Below are 21,772 nucleotides of genomic sequence, written 5' to 3'. Positions count from 1 at the left end.
TGGTCTCGGTGCACCACATCGACCCAATGGAATGCCACCAAAAATATCACGACAGATAAAATTCGATATTATTTGATGCAGTAATGAAATTATTATCACTATCTTACTCTCGTCGAGCTTGAGCTCGGAATACATTACACATTTTTTTTCCAAGTAGACAACTTTTTATGCTTCTATCCCAAAACAAAGGACATTAATTCATATACAGTGAAGAGCCAAGCAGCTCCGATGGGCCAGCCCGTTAGCCCTCCTCCTGATCCATCTGGTCGCGGCCACGCTTGCCTTTGCCGAACTTGTTGCCTCTCGTTCCCTTCTTTTCGTCGTAGGCCTTCATCTCCATAATTGACTGGCGCTGTGCCTCGCCAACCCGCTCAGCAAGCACCATGACCTCGTCCTTGGTGGCATCGAACTCCGGAAGCTGCTTGCCCAACGCGGTCTCGATACGTTGCCAGATCTCCACATCGTACTGCGTCACAAAGCTGACTGCAACACCACTCTTGCCTGCACGTGCCGTACGACCGACACGGTGAATGTAGGTCTTGCTGTCAGTGGGAAGGTCGAAATTAAGAACGACATCGACGGACGGAATATCCAGACCACGAGCAGCGACATCTGTAGCGACGAGAATGTCTCTGCTGCGAGAGCGGAACTTGCCCAAAGCTCCCAGGCGCGAAGACTGAGAAAGTTGGCCGTGGAGCGGGATAGCGCCAAATCCGAGAGTGCGCAGGAGGAAAGCAACACGCTGAGTCTCGTGCACGGTGCGCGTGAAGACAATAGCAGATTGGCCGACAAACTCGTTGAGCAGATAGACAAGGTAGATATCCTTGTGCTTGTGAGGACGGAGGAGGAAGTATTGTTGCAGAGTCGAGACGGTCTGGTACTTCGACGAAACAGACACGCGCATCGGGTTCGACAAGGAAGCACGCTGCAGCGACTCAACCTTGGAGCTGAGTGTAGCGGAGAACAAGAAAGTACGACGCTCACGGGGAAGCACCTTGAGGATTTTGTCGAGGATCGGACCGAAGTCCATGTCCAACAGTCTGTCTGCCTCGTCCATGACCAGATACTTCATACCACGGAGGGAAAAGCCCTTGGTGTTCTCGAGGTGGTCGAGCAATCGACCCGGGGTGGCGACGATGATGTGCGGTTTCTTGCCCAGGGCGATAGATTGCGGCACCATATCCATTCCTCCCACGATGACAGCGGTGCGAACTCCGATAGTTGAACCGAGAGTTTCGAATGAGAGCGAGATCTGGTAGGCCAGTTCACGGGTTGGGGCGAGGATCAGGCCGAAGAGGGGCTGAGGCTTATCCATAAGAGCTGGATGACCAATGGGTTAGACCAATTTTTATACTCGTGGGATAATTGGGGAGAATCTTACCCTGCAAGATGGGCAGAGCAAAAGCTGCTGTCTTTCCACTACCCGTCTCGGCAAGACCGATCAGATCGCGGCCCTGCAAAGCCAACGGGATGGATTCAGCCTGAATGGGCGTGGGTGCCTTGTAACCCATGGTTTCACAGGCCTCGCAGAGAGAATCGATAATTCCGAGTTCTTTGAACGACTTGGGAGCGGCAGTAGCTGTAGACTCGGCGCTGGGGTCGGCTTCATCAGGATTGGGCGAGTCGCCCCCGGCCTGGGAATGTGTAGAACTGGCATCGCTATCTTCTGCAGGCGCCTGCGCCTCGTCGGCAACCTTGCGCTTCTTGACTGGAGGCATTTTTGGTGGATTTATCAAACTCGAAAAAAGTTGCGGTGCTCGCGATCTCGAAATAATTTAAGGTGGGTCCGCATCATCGTTGATCCGCACGGTCTCCGCCTGGATTTTTTGGAGACAAAAAAACTTCGGTTTCAACTCATCGAGCTTGATTAAATCCACCCTTTTTTTATACAGTCTTTTACTTTGCATATCTCGCAATGGCAAAGGCACGTGTCAAGAAGCGCACCCATCTGCGCGCGCAGAATGCTTCTGCTGCGTCCAAGGGCAGCGGTGCTATCCAGAGCAAGGCGCCCAAGTCCATGGTCATTCGTGTTGGTGCTTCTCAGGTCGGTACCAGCGTCAGCCAGCTCGTCAAAGATGTTCGTCATATGATGGAGCCCGATACGGCTGTGCGATTGAAGGTATGCCACCAATTTCATCCTGTTTAACGAGCTCTATCTAATTCTATGCCCAGGAACGCCAATCCAACCGACTGCGGGACTATACCGTGATGGCCGGACCGCTCGGTGTCACGCATCTGATGCTTTTCTCCAAGTCAAACACGGGAAACACCAATATGCGACTCGCTGTCACGCCTCGCGGCCCGACCCTCTACTTCAAGGTTGAGCAATATTCTCTTTGCAAAGACGTTGAGCGCTCTCAAAAGCGCCCGCGGAGCGGTGGACAGGACCACAAGACACCGCCGCTGCTGGTTATGAACAACTTCAACTCGCCCGATGCCACCGAGGATTCCAAAGTGCCGAAGCGACTCGAGACTCTTACCACCACTATCTTCCAATCCCTCTTCCCTCCGATCAACCCCCAAGCTACACCGCTCTCCTCCATTCGTCGTGTCATGCTCCTGAACCGAGAACCGGCCAAGTCTGAAAACGACGACTCGTACGTTATTAGCCTCCGACACTACGCTATTGTCACAAAGAAGACCGGGTTGTCAAAACGGATCCGTCGCTTGGACCCCAAGGAGATCCGCAACAGGGATAAGAAGGCTGCCGTCCCAAACCTTGGCAAGCTTGAAGATGCTGCCGACTACCTCCTTGACCCGTCTGCCGCTGGTTACACATCTGCCAGTGAGACCGAATTGGACACCGATGCCGAGGTGGAGGTTGCAGAGAGCACGACCCGAAAAGTCCTGAACAAGCGTGAAGCCCAGCGCCAAAAGGCCGGCGATAACGCTGAGAAGAAGCCTTCTACTCCCGGTGTTGAGAAGCGAGCTGTCAAGTTGGTTGAACTCGGACCCCGCCTGAAGCTTCGTCTAATGAAGGTCGAGGACGGCGTCTGTGATGGCAGAGTTATGTGGCATGACTTCATCACAAAGAGTGAGAAGGAGATTAGGGCGCTAGACCAGAACTGGGCTGTGAAGAGAAAGGAGAAGGCGGCGCGCAAGAAGCAGCAGAGGGAGAACATCGAAAAGAAGAAGAAGGATAAGGCGAAGGCCAAGGCCAATGGCGAGAATGTGGAGGATGATGACGAGGATGTTGATATGGACGAGGACGAGTGGTTCAGTGACGAAGATGCCGAGGGCGCTGAGGACTCGGATGAGATGGAGGAGTAAGGAGGTATCTCGAATTTCTACTTTATACCCTCGGTGGTTTCAACTGTACATTTTCATGGAGTATGTGAAGAAAAGTTTCGGAATAGGAAAACCTGCATGGCGCTTTCGTCTTGATTTTAGATCCTCATTAATGGCATGACTTGATATCGTTTTTTTTTTTTTGTTTATTTCTTGAGCTTCTCCTCGACCAGACGACCGACCATCTTCTCGAGAATAGCGAAATCACCTCCCGATGTACCGGCGAAGTAACCCTGCACGCTCTTCTCCACGTACTTGCCCACAATGTCAATTTCCACGTTGACATACTCGCCAGCCTTCTTGGCAGCCGTAACGACCTTCTCCTGTGTATAGGCAATGAGCATCACCTCCCAGAACCCATCCTCGCCGTCCACAACCTTGGTAACAGTCAGACTGGCACCGTCCAGCGTCACGTAGCCCTTTTCGACAACATAACGCAGCACGTCTTTGTCGCGCGGCTGCAGGCGGAAGACTAGCGAGTTCCCGTCCGGCGTGACAGACAGAATCTTCGCGACGGTATCGACATGGCCCTGCACGAAATGTCCGCCCATCCGGGTATCCGCAGAGACTGCGCGTTCGAGGTTCACGAAAGAACCGGTCTGCAAATCGCCGAGATTCGTGCGGCGCAGCGTTTCCGGCGCGACGCCGACCTTGAACCAGGTTTTGTCGAATGCCGTGACCGTGAGGCAGGTTCCTTTATTCCGATTGAGCTTGAGAGAACATTTCGGGGGTGTTTAGCTGGGATGTATACCATTGACAGCGATGCTATCGCCCAGGTGCGCATCGGAGAGGATCTCCTCGCAGTCTGAGATGGTGAGTGATGTACCCCCACCCCCGCTCGACGAGGTATCGAGGGGCTCCAGGGCCGTGACGGCTGGTGGAAAGGAACTGTTAGTCTCGATATATGATGATCGTCGTGAAACACTCACTCCCAATGGTCTCGACAAGTCCAGTAAACATAGCTGCGGGTGTGACTGATCTACAGAGAGGCAAAGTTGGGGTCGGTCAACCTCGGTCTCGGCGCCCGCTCCGAGCGGTGTCGGCGTTTTGGCGGAGTTTCGATCTATTCCAGCGCCTTCTTAACCTTCCCCGGACTCGCGCTTTTCTGTTTGTCTGTTTTCAACGGTGCCGGCCACTCGAGAATTCAATATGACGGTTGCGCTCAGATTCCAGGCTATTGCTCGGCGGACGCGTCCTATCTGGCCTCGCAATGCCTTGCACATGTCGCCCTGGCGGAGCTTCTCCAGCTCTACGTTGAGGTTGAATGACACGCTGCCGTTGTTTGGGATTCGTGTTTTGGATATGACAAGAGTTCTTGCTGGGGTGAGCTAAAGCGCATGTTGCTTTCCTTCCAAATTTATACTAATTGATCTGATTCACAGCCATATTGCACTCAGATCTTGGGTGATTTGGGGTATGTGGAGCAATTGGAGCCCATATTGGGCCCTTTCCCTATTCAATTGGAAATTTCCAGCGTATATTAACATGATTATAATAGAGCCGATGTTATCAAGGTTGAACACCCCGTGCGCGGTGATGATACTCGTGCCTGGGGCCCGCCATATGCGAAGTACGAGGATGATTCGTCCAAGAAGGGCCCCGGCGAGAGTGCATATTACCTCGCAGTAAGAAAATTTGAAGGATAAAAGATCTGCTGCAGATACTGACTGATTGAAAAGGTCAATCGCAACAAAAAATCTCTTGGGTTATCCTTCCAGCACAAGTCAGGCGTTGAGATCCTGCACAAACTTGCCAAGGAATGCGATGTCCTGGTCGAGAACTACCTCCCCGGTGGCCTTAAGAAGTATGGAATGGACTACGAGACTCTGAAAGAGATCAATCCCAAGTTGATCTACGCCAGTATCACTGGCTACGGTCAAACAGGCCCGTACAGCAACCGAGCTGGCTACGATGTCATGGTGGAAGCAGAAATGGGATTAATGCATATCACCGGCGCGCGAGATGGAGCGCCAGTGAAAGTGGGCGTTGCAGTCACCGATCTAACCACCGGCCTCTACACCTCGAATGCGATTATGGCCGCTTTGCTTGCCCGAGCGCGGACTGGCAAGGGCCAGCATATCGATGCCTGTCTCAGTGACTGCCAGGTTGCTACCCTGTCGAACCTGGCCTCCTCTGCGCTCATCAGTGGCCAAAAGGATTCCGGTCGTTGGGGCACTGCTCACCGTAAGTGACCAAGCTTTCGAATCTCTGGCAAAGTTTAACATTATCTAGCTTCAATTGTACCATACCGGAGCTACAAGACTTTCGACGGCGACATTCTTTTCGGCGGCGGTAACGATCGTCTGTTCGGTGTGCTGAGCGATCGACTCGGATTCCCCGAGTGGAAGACCGATCCTCGCTTCATCACCAACAGTGATCGTGTGAAGCACCGCGCGGATATTGATGGATTGATTGAGAATATCACACAGCAAAAGACCACGCAGGAGTGGCTGGAGATCTTTGAAGGGAGTGGAATGCCTTATGCGGCTGTCAATGACATCCAGGGAACGTTGAACCACGAGCACGGTAGGTCTTCTTGCAAGTTCTTTGTTCGACTTGTACTGATTCCCATCAATAGTCAAAGCACGAGGAATGATCACCGAGGTCGAGCACCCTGACTGCGGCCCGATCAAGCTGGTTAACACGCCCATCAAGTACTCTGAAGCAACACCTGGGGTGCGCATGCCTCCTCCCACGCTCGGCCAGCACACCGACGAAATCCTGGGAAGCATGCTGGATTATGGAGAGGCGGATATTGCCAAGCTCAAGGAACAAGGTGTGGTATCATAGAGAGCGGACATACCTTTCAGACGAGTCTATACCTCCAAGCCATCTACACAGTTGTACATAATGCATGATCAATTGCAATTTTTGAATTCCCCCGTGAAGCACCTCGATAGAGTCGATAATTTCTTTAATAATGCATTGAAGCCTGGTATATGTACGGTAGGTATTATTCACAGTTTCATTTTCACCGCATCATAGCTTAGCCTCCGGCGAATTGAGTAGCTTCTGCAGTCCGCTCCGCACGTTACTTGCCATGCCGTCCTTTCCGACGCGCATAGTTTCCCGCAAAACGAAGACGTGCGTGTATGTTCCAACCATCTTAACATTCTCCTCGCCCTTTCGGAACACGCCGATCTCCCATGTGACACTCGACGAACCCAGCTTGGCCACGCGCAAGCCCACCTCCAGGATATCCGGGAACGCAACGGAGGCAAAGAAGTCACAATGCGTGGAGACAATGAGCCCGATCTGGTCCGTACCGGCTGACAAGTTGGAGGGTTGGCCTTCGGAGCTCTTGGGGGTAGGGTTGTTGACGCTGAAGGGGTTCATGCCGCAATGCTCGATGAGATAGGAATTGGCGATCGTGTCAAAGAGGGCCGTGTAGACGGTGTTGTTCAGATGGGCGTACATGTCATTGTCGAACCTACGTAGTAGAGTTAGTTTCATTCCGGCGTTGTACTTTGGGTCACTGCGTTGTACCATCTTGTCTGATGCAGCTGGTGGTAGCCGTAGTTGCTACGCTTGCGAAGCTTCTTGGATTCGTATTCTTGAGGCGCCATGGTCAAACGAGTCACGAGTGCTAAAAGGTGTCAAGTAGAAATCCTCGGACGAGGACCAGAAGAACCGTTGCCCGCATCGCGTCTCCACACCCGATGAACCGAGGTCTATGGGTGATTAGGTAAGCTGGCGATGCACATTCACCTGAAAGGTGAATCGAAATAGATCGAGGACAATCTCAATCCGAGACCGAAATATGATCGAAAAGAAGACCAGGCCACCTGGGGGAACGTGGGGGAGGATCCACCGCGGCGAACGGTGCCTGAGCTTATCGCCAATCGCCAATTCTCCAATTTTTTTTCCCGCCCAAACTTTTGCCCGCCACATTCGTTTTCAACGATTCTTTAAACCTTCCCCCTGGCTCCCTCACCTCGAATAACGGCATATCTTCTACGGCGCGGCAAACTGCCCCTGCCACCGCCGCCCCCAATGTCCGTCGTCACCTACAAGCCTCCCCCTCCCGATCCCGTTAAACCACCTCCCGATGTTGTCGTGACTCCCTGTGACCCTTGGCCTGCGCCTTACTACATGGAGGGTGGCCTTCGCCGCGTCAAGCCGTATCACTATACCTATAACACCAACTGCAAGGAGAGATGGCGGGGCAGGAATTTGGAGGAAATTTTCCTTTCGGAATTCCGTGACCGAAAACCGGACTACTACAAATGGGCCCTCGATCAGGGCCTCGTTGCCGTCAACGGGAAGCCTGCTGGTCGGGACACCGTGATCAAGAACGGACAGGTGGTTTCGCATACTCTTCATCGCCACGAGCCCCCGGTGACCGGCATGCCTATTGGTATCATCCACGAAAGCGATGATTTGATCGTCATCGACAAGCCGGCCGGCGTTCCTGTCCATTCCGCCGGCCGCTACCACTACAACTCGGTTGTGGAGATTCTGCGCGCCGAACGTGGCCATGGCTTTGTGCCGAGACCGTGCAACCGGTTGGACCGTTTGACTTCCGGCATCATGTTCATTGGAAAGGACCCCAAGGGCGCCGAGAGAATGGCAGAGCAACTGAAGGCCCGAACTGTCCAGAAAGAATACCTGGCCCGCGTCAAGGGCAAATTTCCCGATGGCATCGTCGTTTGCGACCAGCCGATCATGCAGGTCAGCCCTAAACTGGGTCTGAATCGTGTGCGGGCTACCGGCAAGACAGCCACCACCAAGTTCCGCCGTCTGGCTTACTATCCTCCTGAAGCATCGGTGGCCTCGGCGAAAGAGCATGAGTCTGGTCGTGCTGCCACTCCACCTCCGGCCGTCTCCAATGAGGACGAGGGGTACAGCATTGTGCACTGCTTCCCCCTCACAGGCCGGACGCACCAGATCCGAGTACACCTTCAGTTCCTGGGTCATCCGATTAGCAACGACCCCATCTATTCCAACCGCCGTGTTTTCGGGCCGGAGCTGGCGCGAAATGAAGACCACGGAGAGCGCGATGATGAAATCATGGAGCGCCTCCACCGGATGGGCAAGACTGAGATTGCAGACACGCACACGTACCGCAATCACTTCACCGCCGCTCCGAACGTCCCGGTGGACACTGATCCGTCCATTGTAGCGAGTATCATGTCTCGCGAACAGCAAGCTGCCGCGGAGGACTATGAGAAGCGCAAGGGCGAGCGTCTGTCTGGCGAGTTATGCGATGTCTGTGGCACAGAGCTGTACTCAGACCCAGGTGTCCATGAACTGGGTATCTTCTTGCATGCCGTCGCCTATGCTGACCGTGATGGCGATTGGGGATACCGTAGCCCCATGCCTCATTGGGCCAAGCCTCCACCTGGCATGGACGGACCTCGCGAAGTCCCTGACTGGGTTCCTGGCGAGGAAACTATTATCGGCCATGGAACAGTCCCTGAGCTTGGTGATGATGACATGGCTACCGGTGACAAGAGACCCGGCATGAACGGTACTGTCCTCGTAGAGGGCGTTGGCCTAGTCAACCTCGATGACCCGAGACATGGCCTGAATGGAGCCTCAGCTGGTGAATTGCCCCAATCTGAATCATCTGCTGCGCCTTAGAGTTGGGGCCGCTTTGCCTCTTCTCATATCGTTGTTGGTTGCTGCCTTTTTGGATTTTACGATATCATATCGTTGGCTTGCATCAAGAAGATAGATACCCTCCATAAAGTGAACATCAAAAATCGGATTCGAGCATAGCATTTCATATACATAAAATTTCGTTTATCATACTCTTATTATTTGTTCATAGAGTCTGGGTGCCTTTACGTTGACGCTAAAATCATAACCCACAGAGGGAATTCAAATTCATCGGGCGCTAAAGGTCGATATTTTCCGGGACCTTAGTTCACATAATCGCATGGCGTAGAGAAGGGCATCATTTGCTAATCTTCGCACCTAGAATCTAGATATAGCAAGTGACGAAGGAGATTAATCACCTCGTCGGTCTTTTTCAAGGACGCAAAGGTTTTGTTTTCCTGGGCAATGTGTGGCCATCCTTCAGGTGGGGGATAGAGGATATCGGCTTACTCTATGTAAGAGAGAGTAGCGAGGAATTGGTAGACCTGTCACGGCGGTAATAACCTCTTCGCGCTTATAAGTTGACGGGTTTTCAAGCTGAGGGTTCGGGGGCAACTGCATGGCTGTAGAGATCGTCGGGTCGAAGATGAACTTATTTCAAGCAAGTTGCTAACGTCCTCTGCTTGGTGTCTTCCATAATCTCACCGATCTGAAGGACAATGCCCATGCCTGAAATCATGTGCCATAATGTGTGACAATGGAAGAGCCATAGCCCATCATTTGCCAACGGAAAGCGCAGCACAACGTACCCATTTCTTGGGATATACACGGTGTCTTTCCGGAGGGGATTGACTGTGTTTATTGATCCACCAAGGGGGGCACTCGCCGGATCAAAAGGATTGTATGTTCCAGGGAAACCTAGTTGAGTCTGTTGGAATTGTGAGACCACGTAAAAGTCATATCCATGCTGGTTCGGGCGATTCCCGGTTTAGTTAGCAAATGCCTGTAAGCGTGCGTTTAACAGAGGCCTAGCCAGTACGTACCAAGTGGAATACATGCCCCTGATGATCGGGATTATTCACCACAAGCTCCATCCATTTACCCTCCCCAGACTGGTAGTGCGGAACGTCTAGAGCCCAGACTGGACCGGGCTGCTTCGTTACACGATTCCATTCACTCTGGTCCAGAGCAAGAAGTGGCGGTGCTCTGGGATCAGCCACGACCCAGGTGGTACGATTCACAGAACCGACTGGTCGAAGGCCACTAGCCGACCGGATTGACATCGATGTGTACAGAACCGACGTCTCTGAAGGTTTCTTGGCAACATAATCCGCGACCACACTGCCTGAGAGTTGTGCCAAGTTGAATTTTGGGACAGGTTGATTGTTATCGCTCCGCGGTTCATCTTTTCGGAGTTCGTCGCCTTTATCTCGCCATATAACAGGGAACGATTGCTGAGGCGTAAGGGCAAAATTCGTCAAGTGAAAGTTTCTGGCCTAGAGATGAGTTTGTCTGCTTTTCTGACGATATAGGGCTCCTGGAATGTGCGGACGTACTCCAAATCCAGACCGATTGTCAGGCTCAGTTCAGCTTTTGATTGCTGTATCATTTCAGACTTGCGCCCACCAGGTGCTGTTGCTGATCCTGTAGGGCGTTCGACAAGGATGTCTACTCGCTCTCCAGCATACAAAAGGCCGATCGACGTCGTGCTTGGGGTGTTTGATGCTACCGTACTTCCCCCATCGACCGCAATGACCGTCATGGGCGCCTGTCCAAGCGAGAATGAGAATCCGGCAGAAGCTCTAGGCGTAAGAAGTACGCAAAGTTAGTGTGAGCCTTTCTTTGTAAATCATGCTGCCAGTGGGACATAGGATAACCAGAAGCAAAGATGAGAGATTAGATGACTAACCCCGTATTTACAACGCGTAATATGACGCTATTGCTCTCTGCAAAAGTCACGGCCGGCTTCTCACTCGGGCTGCATTCCACTGGATGCGCCCTAACAGCCATTGAGCAATTGTAAGAGCCTTTGCCGTTAATGAGAAGTGAATCAGGTGCAGGCTACCCATGGTATTAGTATGCAGTACTAATGGAGGAAAGGAAAAGATTCCTCTTCGTATCCCATACCTCGTAACCGAAGTGGCCCGGCTCCTGATACCACCCAAAAACAGCACCTGCTGGCTGATGATACCAGTCTCCTATAAGAAGCAGATGTTCTGGATGTTGCCCGTATACTGAGAGTTCTTGACTGGTCCTGCTAACGGGCTCATGTACCACAAGCCCGCCGTACAGCCCATCAGCACGCTGTCCACCGGAGTGGGCATGATACCTGCGCATCTATTAGCTGCTGGTCTTTCAGTCTGGCCAAGCCATGGGAGCCGCGTGAGAAAGAATAGGCTACATGCCAGAATGTGCCGAATTGGCTGTCATCGATGCGAAACCGATACGTGTAACTCTCAGATGGGCCAATTGCACATTGACTCACGCCAACCACCCCATCCATCTCGTTGGCATCTTCTCGCAATGAAGTTGCCCAGTCAGCTTTGATAGTGTACTCAAGGACCGCATACTGGAATATAGACTTGCTTACCTTTCATGTATAATCCGTGCCAATGGATGGAAATGCCTTCTTCCTCGGCAACACCATTGTAGACATCAATTATAAGTTCATCACCTGACCGTGTCTCAATTGTAGGGCCAGGGAATTGTCCTAGACTTCTGGTAAGTGTTCTGACGGTGAAAGCAGTGTATGGCAAACTGTGGGCCTATAGAACGTTTCATGTTCAGTTATATTTTGCAACCACTTACCATTGATAAGATAAACCGGTTTCATAACCCCATCTGGTGCTCGCGGTTCCAATGTGACGTTCCATTTCAGGTGAATGGAGGTCCGATCGCGGAATTTATGTCGCTCCGGTCGGAGTAATGTAGACGCAATATCCACGTCAGAAGCATTAGGATCCCCAGTGTTATGGTCACCTGTAGGACCGATCCTCGTGTCCTCGTTGACGCCAGAATCAGGGTGAAGATGATCTAGCGACACACCTCCGGCTGCGAATATAGGAGTATGATAATTGAAATAGTGATAAACGAGGTTGACGTAAATACCGCCGACGGCAGCGAGCAGCACAGCGCTGCAAATAAGAATGGGCCACCGCCCATGTCTGTCCGATTTCATTGCCGGCTTCAAGAGTGTCGGAAGCACTTCTGGGTTAAGATTCATTCTCATGCTTTTTGTCAATCTGCCACTCATGTACGAGTGCTGACTAAACCGGGGATTTCGCTGTGTTCCTGTCCGTCTCATGCTTTTCCCGCCGGTCCGAGCGCGCCGGTTCCAGAGTTCCCAGCCCACGTGGAGGAGATAGACCCCTCGGTAACAGGTTCGAGAGAGTGGACTAATGCAGGAAGTAATTAAATGCTCCACAATTATCACTGACTAACGTGCGCGCAAGTGTCACGATGCGCCAGTCGCATCACACCAGCGCAACCCGGGGACGAATTGGGTTTCGTGTATGGATTGGCTGGACCTCCTGCAGAATGATCAAGCTTTTAAATTTATGCTACGCTAAGTTCGGAAAATGCAACATACAATACTTGTGCACGTACGCGAACCTCATTTCGGGGAAGATCCGTTTCGAGATCATAGCGGTGGCGTCCGGTGAATGTATATATATTTAAGTAGACGGCGAAATGCACATTGTGGGATCGTTGTTTTAAGTATTTCCCAAGCTTTCAGGATGCGTACCGCCAACTCCTGCCTGGTAGTTGTGGCTGCGGCCACCGCCGTGTCGGCCGCATCTCTTAAGGATGTCAAGCACCTTGTCTTCTTCATGCAGGAAAACAGAGCGTTTGACCATGTAAGTGAGCTCCTTTTGATTTTGCCCGCTGTACGGTCCGCCATTAATACGAGCGCCTCTACGGTTATAGTATTTCGGCACAATGGCCGGTGTACGCGGTTTCGCCGATCCCAATGTGCCAATCACAGAAAATGGCTACACGACCTTCCAGCAGTAAGTATCCCCTGACGATGTATACACTGGGATGTAACAACTAACGTTGAATTTTGCCACGATTCCCAGGCCCGTCAATCCGCCCGTGAACGGCAGCTCCATCCTACAGCCTTGGTATATAAACTATGCTGGTGGCATATACCCCGATGCAACGATGTGCATGGATGCCGGTAGCAATGGCTGGGTTGCCATGCACGAGGCCTGGTCTAATGGCGCTTACAACAACTGGGCCAATGCCGATTCCCTATATAGCATGGCTTACTTTACTCGCAAGGAAATACCCACCCATTTCGACATCATGGACAGCTTTACTATCCTGGACATGAGCCACCAGAGCATCCTGGGACCGACTGACCCGAACCGTTGTATGTGGCTGACCGGCTCAGTCAACTCGCCTGGGTCGCCGTCGAACCCGAACAGCGACGGTGGAGCCATGCTGGACAACACTGCCACGCCAGGTGAGTCAACCCTGCAAAAATCAGAACGGAAAGATGGAAAGTCTTGGAAATTATGAACTCCCGGGGGACTAAGTCTGTTGCTCTTGTTTGCTAGGCTGTGATATTACATCCCCAGTCAAGGCCAACTGCTTCCCCTTCACGTGGAAGACATTCCCCGAGTATCTCCAGGACGCCGGTGTCTCGTGGCAATTGTACCAAGACGAGGACAACTTCGAGGACAATCCACTTGCATACTTTGAGCAGTACCAGAAGGCAGCAAATGGCTCTGCACTTCGGGAGAAAGGAGACTCATACCTCGGTCTGCAGGCGTTCTACAAGGCGGCTGCTGAGGGCACTCTGCCGTCGATCAGCTACATTGTTGGTCCTCAAGAGTTGTCCGAGCACCCTCCTAACCGTCCCGTGGATGGTGGCTGGCTCCAGCAGCAGGTTGTAAATGCCGTGGTAGACAGCCCTCTCTACAACGAGACCGTTTTAGTCATCAGCTACGATGGTAAGACAATCTCATACTATCCCACAGACCCCCCAACTTGTCAGGTGAGGTGCTGATACTATCTTATAGAGCAGGGAGGCTGGTTCGACCATGTGCCGCCTGTCGTTGCCCCGAAAGGAACTCCTGGTGAATGGCTTATTGACCCGTACTCGTCCTCTGACCACGATAACTACACTGCTCTCGGTCCCGGTAAGTCAACTATACGATGTGCTGCCTTTTCTTCATCACCTCTTTCCTGTTACCAGCCGTTTTTCAGAGACAGGCAGTTCAGCCCGAAAAATACATCAAGTCTTCGCAATGCCAGTTCGGGCTAGGTAGCTAATGACCACTTAGGTCCCCGTGTTCCGCGTGTCATCGTGTCGCCGTATACCGCTGGTGGTAACGTCTTCACTGAGTTAACCGACCACACCTCCGAGATTATGTTTGCCGAGGCGTGGGCAGCTGCTCATGGCTACAAGGGTGTTTACAGCCAGGAGATCACACCGTGGCGTCGCGCCACCATGTCCAACCTGGTGAACGCCTTTGATTTCGAGAACGTAAGTACAATGTTTACTCATAGATAATGTTTCTTATTCGGCCACAAGGCAGTTGCTAGGCGCTTTTTATGGTGTTGTTGTCCATGCTGATGATGCAACAGCCCAACTTCGCCAATCCCTCTATTAATCAGGCCACCAAGCCACCCATGCTCCCCAACGAGCCCTCTGACTATAGTGGAGATATTGCTGAGCTTGGATCTCTAACTGGACCTTGGGCCCAGCCATCGCTGTGCTTGTCTGAGTACCCCGACAATCAGCCAGCCGTTCCTTTCGGGTCGGCAAACGCCAACCAGAACATGAGCCTCCTTGTCGAGGAGGGCTTCAAGCAGGTTCGCGGTCAGCTGTCTGAGGGTCGCTACTTGGTTTTCGAGATCTCCGGGTTTGCCCTGACAAATGTCCGTGGCAAGATCGTCGACCTGTCGCCCGCCACTGCCGCTCACGAGGACATCCGCCAGCGCTGGGTCATCCACGCTGCTGATGACGCTCCTATTCCCACCAGTTTCTACATCCAGTCTGCGCTGGACAAGACCTACCTCGGTGCCGACCCACTGGGCTCGCTTGTCAAGAATGTCAAGGACGCACAGGCCTTCACCTTCGAGTACCAGCCCAATGGTGCCACCTATACCGTACAGCTTAGTGGCCAAAGCAACAGATGGGTCAGTTTCCTCGAGGTCAATTCGTCCCTCGCCTGGAAGGATGCCGGTGCTGGCAATTTCAAAATTTTCAGTGTTGCCTATCACTAAGGTAGTCGCAATGTCGCGGCAAGAAATGATCACTTTTGTTAGCAAGTGATGCATTACCTTGGATATGATAGCAAACCGAGGTGGCGGGCTAAGCCCATAGGTGGAGATGTGCAGTTTGGAACGATCTAGTGTGTCTCGGCGATCCGCTGAATGCCAGTACATTGACGATGATACACGAGTATTAGAGGGACGCCTTCGAGGCCTTTATTGTAGGATGTTTCCTTACGCCCTGGTGTTGATTTTCTCCATCAAAATCGAGGTAGTAATTTATCACCTTTTGTATTGTGCTTCGGAGTGGCCTATGCCTCCATGGCCCACTCACTAGTGACCTGCGTTTAAGAGTTCGATCCAATTCTAAGTTTGTAGACATGCCACGAGTGAGCCGAGCCTGAACACCTTCACAAAAGAGGCGGCAGCTAGAAGAGGAAACCCCGGCTGGCAGGAAAAATCCGGTACGTATAGGTGCGCATAAGCACCTCATTGACGCAATAAATAACTAAATGCCAGTGGGGAATTCATCCCTAAACGATATCACCAGCAGTCAAACCTGTAGAACTGAGATTTGGAGTCGCACCTGGTGTATTGTCGGTGCTTAGGATCGGACTAGGTAGGAGTATTCGATGGCTAGTTATGATTTCCTTTAAGTTATTAGCACTGGATCGCGTACTGGTTGTTCTACACTAACACCACCAAGGCCAATAAGCGCAATCCTCGACCTAGGACCAGGCTTTTATCGCGAATCTGATTGAGCAGTGTGTCGCGACTGACAAAGTCTGGATCGCGCGGGAATGGGACAGTCGTCAAAGGACTGGGCGGGGTTCCGGCCGCTCTAGGGTAGGAAGCCGTGGTTAGTTAATCGATTCTGACCTTGTTCGGTTCCGTTCTAAACTAGCTAATGCTCTGAAACAATAAAAAAAGGAAAGGCAGGTACAAGAAGTTAACGGGATGGGGTCGGATTTTTTGGGTCTACCCACGGGTAGGAGCGAGGTCTATTAAGACCTCCTTTTTGGTGCGTTTACTACCTCGGGTAGTAAGGCCATAGCCATGATCTCGCGCGAAGGCATTCACTGCAGAGATTCCGAGCTCTGGGGTGTCGTAATATGTGCTCTCAGGCGCGGGCTCGACCGCTAGAAACTAACCTGATTTAGTGCTATCACCTCCCAAGATTGGTGCCGAGTTCCACTACTGTACGCCACATCATTTCCAATATAGGAACGCTAAGGCTTTTCAGCAGCCACTGAACTCGTACTAGCCTGTTAGGCACTAGCCTGTTAGGCACTAGCCTGTTAGGCACTAGACGCGAAGCTTTTGGAATTGATAACGCCTTACGAGCGCTTTCCTCTCTTTCTCCTGCTTTGGAATCCTGCTTTATCTTCTCCGCCTGTAACGCGAGACTCAATTGCTTGTTTCTTTTCTTTCGAAAAACAGAGAAATGAGAAACGCTTTGGCCATTTTGGCAACCTTGGTGATCCCTACTCTGGGCAATCTGAATCTTCATCAGAGAGACAGACCTGCAGTGGTCAGTCTTGATATCAAGCGAAATGACGTGGCAGTATCCAGCTCTGTGGCTCAGGATCGCGCGAGGAGAAAGCGAGACAAGACAACCAGCGTTGCCCTAGATACTGACGGTAGTCTCTACTACTGCAATATCACACTGGGAACCCCTGGGCAGCCCCTACGCCTGGCCATCGATACCTCGAGCGCAGATACGTGGGTGAGTGCACCCAGCGGCTGTGTAAATTCTCGTTGCAGATCCTACGGCACTTACAAAGCAAATGAATCTTCAACATACTCCTTTATGTCAAGGGGTTTTTTGACTATTGGGTATCTTCAAGCGGGTGATGCCGAGGGCGACTACGCTGCAGACACCCTGTCTATCGGAGGAGCAAGTCTGGAAAACTTTCAATTCGGTATTAACGAAGATGGACTTGTCTACAGTATGTCAGTTCAACGTACCAGCCCTGACTTTTACTCACTAACCACAATAATTCGTGTAGATACCGCCGGTAGACTTGGACTTTCATATACATACACAGAGGGCCAAACTTCAGAGCCAAACGGGATAATCTATCCTAATTTACCTCTGGTAATGGTTAACAGTGGCCTGATCCAGTCTGCTGCTTTTAGCATTTGGCTAAACGACCTTGATACAAATGAAGGCTCAATCCTATTTGGCGGTGTCGACACGGATAAATACCATGGCACGCTGCAGACAATACCAAATTTGCAGATCAACAATGATGGAGTAACTGTGAGGGGGGACTTGTCGAGTGGCAATTTTACATCGAACTCACTGGCCTAACTATTACCAACTCCTTGGAAACCAAATCAATCTCATCTGAGCTCCCTATTGGAGTTGTGCTCGACACTGCCAGCTCTATGACCTATCTCCCAAATGAGATGATCTTCGACATCTACAACGAGCTAGGAGTCGCGTGGAACCACACACAGGAAATTGGGTTCCTGCCATGTACCATGGCTGAGAAACACATGAATATCTCCTTCACTTTCACTTCCCCAACTATCAACGTGGGGATCAAGGAATTCGTGCTTGACAAGGGAGATTACAACAGTAGCAAGTATGGGTGTATCTTCGGGATTCTGCCATCAAACATCACTGCCGAGAACATTCTAGGAGATACATTCCTGCGTAGCGCTTACGTGGTTTATGACATTGCGAATGGCGAAGTTTCTCTTGCGAACACCAATTTCAATTCGACGACGAGCAATATCCTCGAGATCGGCATAGGCAGGAATGCTGTGCCAGGGGCTACAGCTGTCTCCGATACGGTTACTGTGTGGCCTACTACCACATCTACTAGCCGCACCCATACTGCTAACGTGGCTACGACGACTAGCAACCCAGCTATTGCTAGAGCGACCAGTATATCTCAGCATATGGCCTTGGGCTTAGCGGGCGCAGCCTTGCTAGCGCTGTGATGTGATTATAATTTATGATCAAATAAGAGATAAGTGACAGATCCAAATATACTACCTATTTTGTGTACATGTTACATCTAAAGAGAAAAAGATACACAGATATTTGTGCTATCGGATGGCTAAGCGTTTCTAATAATTAAGGCACATACATGAACGGTAAACCGTGGTAAGAAAACTTTGAAAAGAGGTGCTAGATATGAGAATGAAGGACACGGGAAAATAGTGGGAATTCAAAGAATATCAAACACCAACATCTCAAACCACTTGGTTATGTCGAGTCCAGAAGGAGTAATTTTTGCCTGAACCCGGATTCTTTCAATGAGTCCGTCCACGCCATATCCTCCTGCTCCAGCAGAGCTTTGGTGGAGAGCGCGGCAGCGAGGGACTTCCTCATGCGATTGTGGACTTGAGGATTGCGCTCACTCCCTACGCACAGCGAGTTGAATCCCGAGCCGTAGATATCGTAGAACTCGCTTTTGACTAGAGGCGCCTTCTTTGGTTGGTATATTGCCTTCCAAGACTCGACTGATGCAAAGGATAGTTCATTGGGAGAGATTCGGACGACGTCGCCTATTTCTTAGTTAAGAAATTGAATGGATTACTGGTGCGTGGTCTTACCGTGGTGTTTGTGCTGGTTGTCCACCGCACGGTGAAATGGACCGTTTGTTGTGTACCATATTCGCCACAACTTGAACGAGATATTGTCAATATATGAAAATGAACATGGTTTTATCAAGAGGGCCATTCTCACAAAGGATGCTCTCGCCCACCCAGCAAGGGCGCGGAAATGGAGCCAGAGGATGAAAGAAGACATTGTAGGTAATCAGGCCTATCCAATAAATTCCTATCTTTTCCCATTGATCAGTATTCATACCGCTATCAAAAGGGCCTCGGGGTATTACTGCAATTCCCAAGCTAAACAAAATCACCCCGGCTTTCTGGCAGATTCTGCAGTACCGAATCCAGAACGTTGGTCTGCATGATGCGCAATTTTAGAAACTATGTTATGTTCAGATCTTTACTAAGAGACTCAAATTTGTTATATGTCATGGAGGGTTTACTTCATAGGGCACAGTGCGGGGGTGCTAGAATGGGTAAGCCAGGATAATCGCCGGCTTCCAGATTGGGGATGTACCGAGCGATATAATTCCGGGGCCAATAATTGCATCCTATGTAACAGGTAGCGCATGCAATGGCGAAAGCCCAGGAGTTGGTAACCCTAGAAATGGACACCACTTGACGTGCAAATCTTCTTTTAAAATCCCATATCCCAGTTATCACCAAGGTCGGCCACGAAGGAAGGCTGCATTATTAAATCAGGATGAAGCATCCAAATCTCCGCAGCAGGCTCAAAGTCAAGGCTTGTCTCTGTCAAAGTGACTGATAACCCGGATCCCATTTGTGCAGAGTTATGTTCCATCAAATTCGCCTTTGACGATGATGGTCCATTTGTCTCAAGTCCACCATTGCCCGGCGCCGGTGGTAGGCCATGATCAGAAATATCTTGCTGTGCAGAACTGGCTCGAGTCCTAGGGTCAAGGATAATAGTGCCAAAGTAAGGAATATCAACCTTGATATGGCTGGGTTGTTCTTCTCCATTAGATTGACCTTCGGGAGAGACAGGCTGTATTGGACTCTTCCCCATCGCGACTCGTCTCAGTGTCTGTAAAACACTGAGACCGCGAGTTGCAACTTTATCAGGAGTGCTTCCTTTTGTCAATCCTTCCAGAATCTGCATGACTCGTCCAATAGCCTCAAGGTCGTCTGGGGACTGATTTGTTCGACCATTTGGTCCCAGTACATTTATCATAAGCGTTACTGCAGCAGTGAACGCCTGGAAATCGAGGGATTTGCAGCAGAAGCTGTCTGCAGTGAGGCGTCGGATTGCGGTGTAGCTAGTGATCATGTGTCTGGAGGCTTGAAGACAGCTCTGTCGACTATAGTCATAACGGCCGTGGCTGCCTGTCTCCAAGAGAAAAGGGAGGTGTAGCCACGCCATAAGCTGGTAGTACCATAGCTGGGTCATGAGTATGGCATAGGATTGGGCTCTTTCCGCAGATTTGCCAGGTGTGGAAAGTGTATATTCTTCTACCATTGGAGGATCGATCGTCCCCAGCTCTGAATCAATGGTTTGGGTCATTCGCACCATAATTGGGGTGACGGTTGGAAAGTTCTGATTTCGCTCGATTATTGACCCGGCCACTCGGCAAAGAAGGTCCATGGAAGACGAATTCGGCACATCACTTAGGTTAGCTTCTTGCCGCTCCAATACCGCATCGCCAATGCCATGGTACATTCCGAGCATGAGCGAAAGATATCGGTCTGCATAGATGATGTGCTTCCAGATACTCTTGGCGCGATGCAGAGATTTGCTATTCGCTGAACCGGCTGGCAACGGACGATGGAGCCCGATGATCTGAGCGACATCTAGAGCACGACGATAGGATAGCCATGCACTCCTTAGCTTCCCATCATTATTGTAAAAGATCCCTTGAAGAACCAAACACTCAAGCCCGTTGATGTTACTAACCATGGCTTCGTCGGAGCAGACAGATGTGACAACTAGGCTGATGTACTGCTCGATGAGCTTGGTTGGATGGCAGGGAAGTTCCCAAAAACTCGTGTCATAGTTAGGTGGAAGTTGTTGCAGACTAATCGCGGTCCACATGAGAGCGGTAGCTATCACAGCCGGGTGGCTATTTGAAAGGTCCGCCACTGGGATAGAAAGCAATGACGTATCGTAGTCTTGGAAGCACTGCGCGCGGAGTAGCCACCAGCAACTGTTGGCCTCTGCTAGCTTTTCCAATATGTCTTGGGAAGGCAATGCTACGAAAAGGGTGCGGCTCAGTCTTTTCCAGTCCCGATTTGCCGCCCAATCCAAGGACATGTTAGGCACTGTGGTTTCATCTTGTCGTCGAAAACCTAGCTATACGATATTCAGCTCAGTGAAATGTATAGAGAGTACATAGATCGTACCACCTCATTGTCAAAAAGAGATAAGACTGGGGCATTTTCGTGAGCAGGAGTTGCAGCCGTCGGACTTGAAACAGGGCTATCATTGTCACCCGCGGCTCGGGGAAACGACTGATCTGTATCGCCATAGTAACGCTGCAGAAACCTCTCCAAGAGCGATTCCACTCGAGCCAATCGGTCATTCAAAGATGCACGATCTGATTCGCGGGGATTTTCAGGTTTCGGCAAATCCTGGGTGCGACAGAGCAAACCCCGAACCAGACACTCTCTGCAGCTACGGTCACCATCAGAAGCAAAATGACAGCGCACCTTGCGGTGTTTACCTGGATTGAGGTAAGCTGAGTGTCTGATTAAATGGCTAATTTTCACATACATTCCCAGCAACTGCGGGTCCCCTTGCGGATCTTCTTTCGGGGAGGCTGCTGATCTTCGGATAAAGGCATGATGATGATAGTGTGGCTGCAGCTACATGGATTCATACCACAATAAGACAGGTACTGAAGAGGCTCAAGCTCTCGTGTCCATGGATGGTCGTTCCGGCTATTCGGCGGAAGAGATGTGCTAGGGTTGAGATTGTAGCCCCCAAATCGTTTGTAAGCGAACCTCAGGGGTTGTTGCTCCGTCCGCCGGCTCGGCGGAAGAAGAAAGCGATCTGCATCAGCAACCAAAAGAAAAAAGACATAAAGAAAGAAAGAAACCCAGTTCTCCTTTCTAGATTTTTGAAGATGGATAGACTATTCCATGAATTTCCAATCTCTAGGTCCTGAGAGCAGCAAGTCTAATAACATTGGGG

General features: G+C 51.0%; 11 protein-coding genes across 11 annotated transcripts; 5 read left to right on the top strand and 6 right to left on the bottom strand.

The window, feature by feature from the left end:
- Positions 1 to 241: 241 nt before the first annotated feature.
- Positions 242 to 1,718, bottom strand: rrp3 (RNA-dependent ATPase RRP3; the record flags this gene model as incomplete). Its single annotated transcript, XM_058448095.1, has 2 exons — positions 242 to 1,320; positions 1,382 to 1,718. The coding sequence occupies 2 exons, from the start codon at positions 1,716 to 1,718 to the stop codon at positions 242 to 244; spliced, it is 1,416 nt and encodes a 471-aa protein (XP_058313506.1).
- Positions 1,719 to 1,915: 197 nt separating this feature from the next.
- N7498_001031 (Brix domain-containing protein) lies at positions 1,916 to 3,270 on the top strand (the record flags this gene model as incomplete). The annotated part of the gene is made up of 2 exons (XM_058448094.1): positions 1,916 to 2,119; positions 2,173 to 3,270. 2 exons carry the CDS (start codon positions 1,916 to 1,918, stop codon positions 3,268 to 3,270), a joined length of 1,302 nt encoding a protein of 433 aa, XP_058313505.1.
- A 164-nt stretch (positions 3,271 to 3,434) lies between these two features.
- Positions 3,435 to 4,248, bottom strand: N7498_001030 (riboflavin synthase; the record flags this gene model as incomplete). The annotated part of the gene is made up of 3 exons (XM_058448093.1): positions 3,435 to 3,982; positions 4,040 to 4,162; positions 4,218 to 4,248. 3 exons carry the CDS (start codon positions 4,246 to 4,248, stop codon positions 3,435 to 3,437), a joined length of 702 nt encoding a protein of 233 aa, XP_058313504.1.
- Positions 4,249 to 4,437: 189 nt separating this feature from the next.
- On the top strand, positions 4,438 to 6,078 carry N7498_001029 (CaiB/BaiF CoA transferase family protein; the record flags this gene model as incomplete). The annotated part of the gene is made up of 6 exons (XM_058448092.1): positions 4,438 to 4,611; positions 4,671 to 4,702; positions 4,787 to 4,913; positions 4,968 to 5,472; positions 5,521 to 5,814; positions 5,867 to 6,078. 6 exons carry the CDS (start codon positions 4,438 to 4,440, stop codon positions 6,076 to 6,078), a joined length of 1,344 nt encoding a protein of 447 aa, XP_058313503.1.
- Positions 6,079 to 6,267: 189 nt separating this feature from the next.
- Positions 6,268 to 6,854, bottom strand: N7498_001028 (acyl-CoA thioesterase; the record flags this gene model as incomplete). The annotated part of the gene is made up of 2 exons (XM_058448091.1): positions 6,268 to 6,718; positions 6,775 to 6,854. The coding sequence occupies 2 exons, from the start codon at positions 6,852 to 6,854 to the stop codon at positions 6,268 to 6,270; spliced, it is 531 nt and encodes a 176-aa protein (XP_058313502.1).
- Positions 6,855 to 7,281: 427 nt separating this feature from the next.
- Positions 7,282 to 8,871, top strand: N7498_001027 (Pseudouridine synthase RluC/RluD; the record flags this gene model as incomplete). Its single annotated transcript, XM_058448090.1, has 1 exon — positions 7,282 to 8,871. The coding sequence occupies one exon, from the start codon at positions 7,282 to 7,284 to the stop codon at positions 8,869 to 8,871; it is 1,590 nt and encodes a 529-aa protein (XP_058313501.1).
- A 610-nt stretch (positions 8,872 to 9,481) lies between these two features.
- N7498_001026 (multicopper oxidase-domain-containing protein) lies at positions 9,482 to 12,052 on the bottom strand (the record flags this gene model as incomplete). Its single annotated transcript, XM_058448089.1, has 8 exons — positions 9,482 to 9,796; positions 9,873 to 10,325; positions 10,355 to 10,631; positions 10,739 to 10,890; positions 10,957 to 11,166; positions 11,231 to 11,370; positions 11,420 to 11,539; positions 11,638 to 12,052. The coding sequence occupies 8 exons, from the start codon at positions 12,050 to 12,052 to the stop codon at positions 9,482 to 9,484; spliced, it is 2,082 nt and encodes a 693-aa protein (XP_058313500.1).
- Positions 12,053 to 12,566: 514 nt separating this feature from the next.
- Positions 12,567 to 15,066, top strand: N7498_001025 (non-hemolytic phospholipase C precursor; the record flags this gene model as incomplete). Its single annotated transcript, XM_058448088.1, has 7 exons — positions 12,567 to 12,686; positions 12,757 to 12,839; positions 12,909 to 13,297; positions 13,392 to 13,787; positions 13,857 to 13,976; positions 14,121 to 14,323; positions 14,425 to 15,066. 7 exons carry the CDS (start codon positions 12,567 to 12,569, stop codon positions 15,064 to 15,066), a joined length of 1,953 nt encoding a protein of 650 aa, XP_058313499.1.
- A 1,432-nt stretch (positions 15,067 to 16,498) lies between these two features.
- Positions 16,499 to 18,006, top strand: N7498_001024 (pepsin-like aspartic protease; the record flags this gene model as incomplete). The annotated part of the gene is made up of 4 exons (XM_058448087.1): positions 16,499 to 16,776; positions 16,819 to 17,003; positions 17,064 to 17,317; positions 17,410 to 18,006. 4 exons carry the CDS (start codon positions 16,499 to 16,501, stop codon positions 18,004 to 18,006), a joined length of 1,314 nt encoding a protein of 437 aa, XP_058313498.1.
- Positions 18,007 to 18,274: 268 nt separating this feature from the next.
- Positions 18,275 to 18,820, bottom strand: N7498_001023 (uncharacterized protein; the record flags this gene model as incomplete). The annotated part of the gene is made up of 2 exons (XM_058448086.1): positions 18,275 to 18,576; positions 18,625 to 18,820. 2 exons carry the CDS (start codon positions 18,818 to 18,820, stop codon positions 18,275 to 18,277), a joined length of 498 nt encoding a protein of 165 aa, XP_058313497.1.
- Positions 18,821 to 19,261: 441 nt separating this feature from the next.
- On the bottom strand, positions 19,262 to 21,422 carry N7498_001022 (uncharacterized protein; the record flags this gene model as incomplete). The annotated part of the gene is made up of 3 exons (XM_058448085.1): positions 19,262 to 20,932; positions 20,983 to 21,302; positions 21,353 to 21,422. 3 exons carry the CDS (start codon positions 21,420 to 21,422, stop codon positions 19,262 to 19,264), a joined length of 2,061 nt encoding a protein of 686 aa, XP_058313496.1.
- Between the last annotated feature and the right edge of the window lie 350 nt (positions 21,423 to 21,772).

This window comes from Penicillium cinerascens, assembly GCF_028974065.1.
Source record: "Penicillium cinerascens strain IBT 15544 chromosome Unknown contig_16_segment0_segment0, whole genome shotgun sequence".
Classification (NCBI taxonomy): Eukaryota; Fungi; Ascomycota; class Eurotiomycetes; order Eurotiales; family Aspergillaceae; genus Penicillium; species Penicillium cinerascens.
Note: the sequence above shows the minus strand (reverse complement) of the source record. Positions and strands in the feature narration are given on the sequence as shown.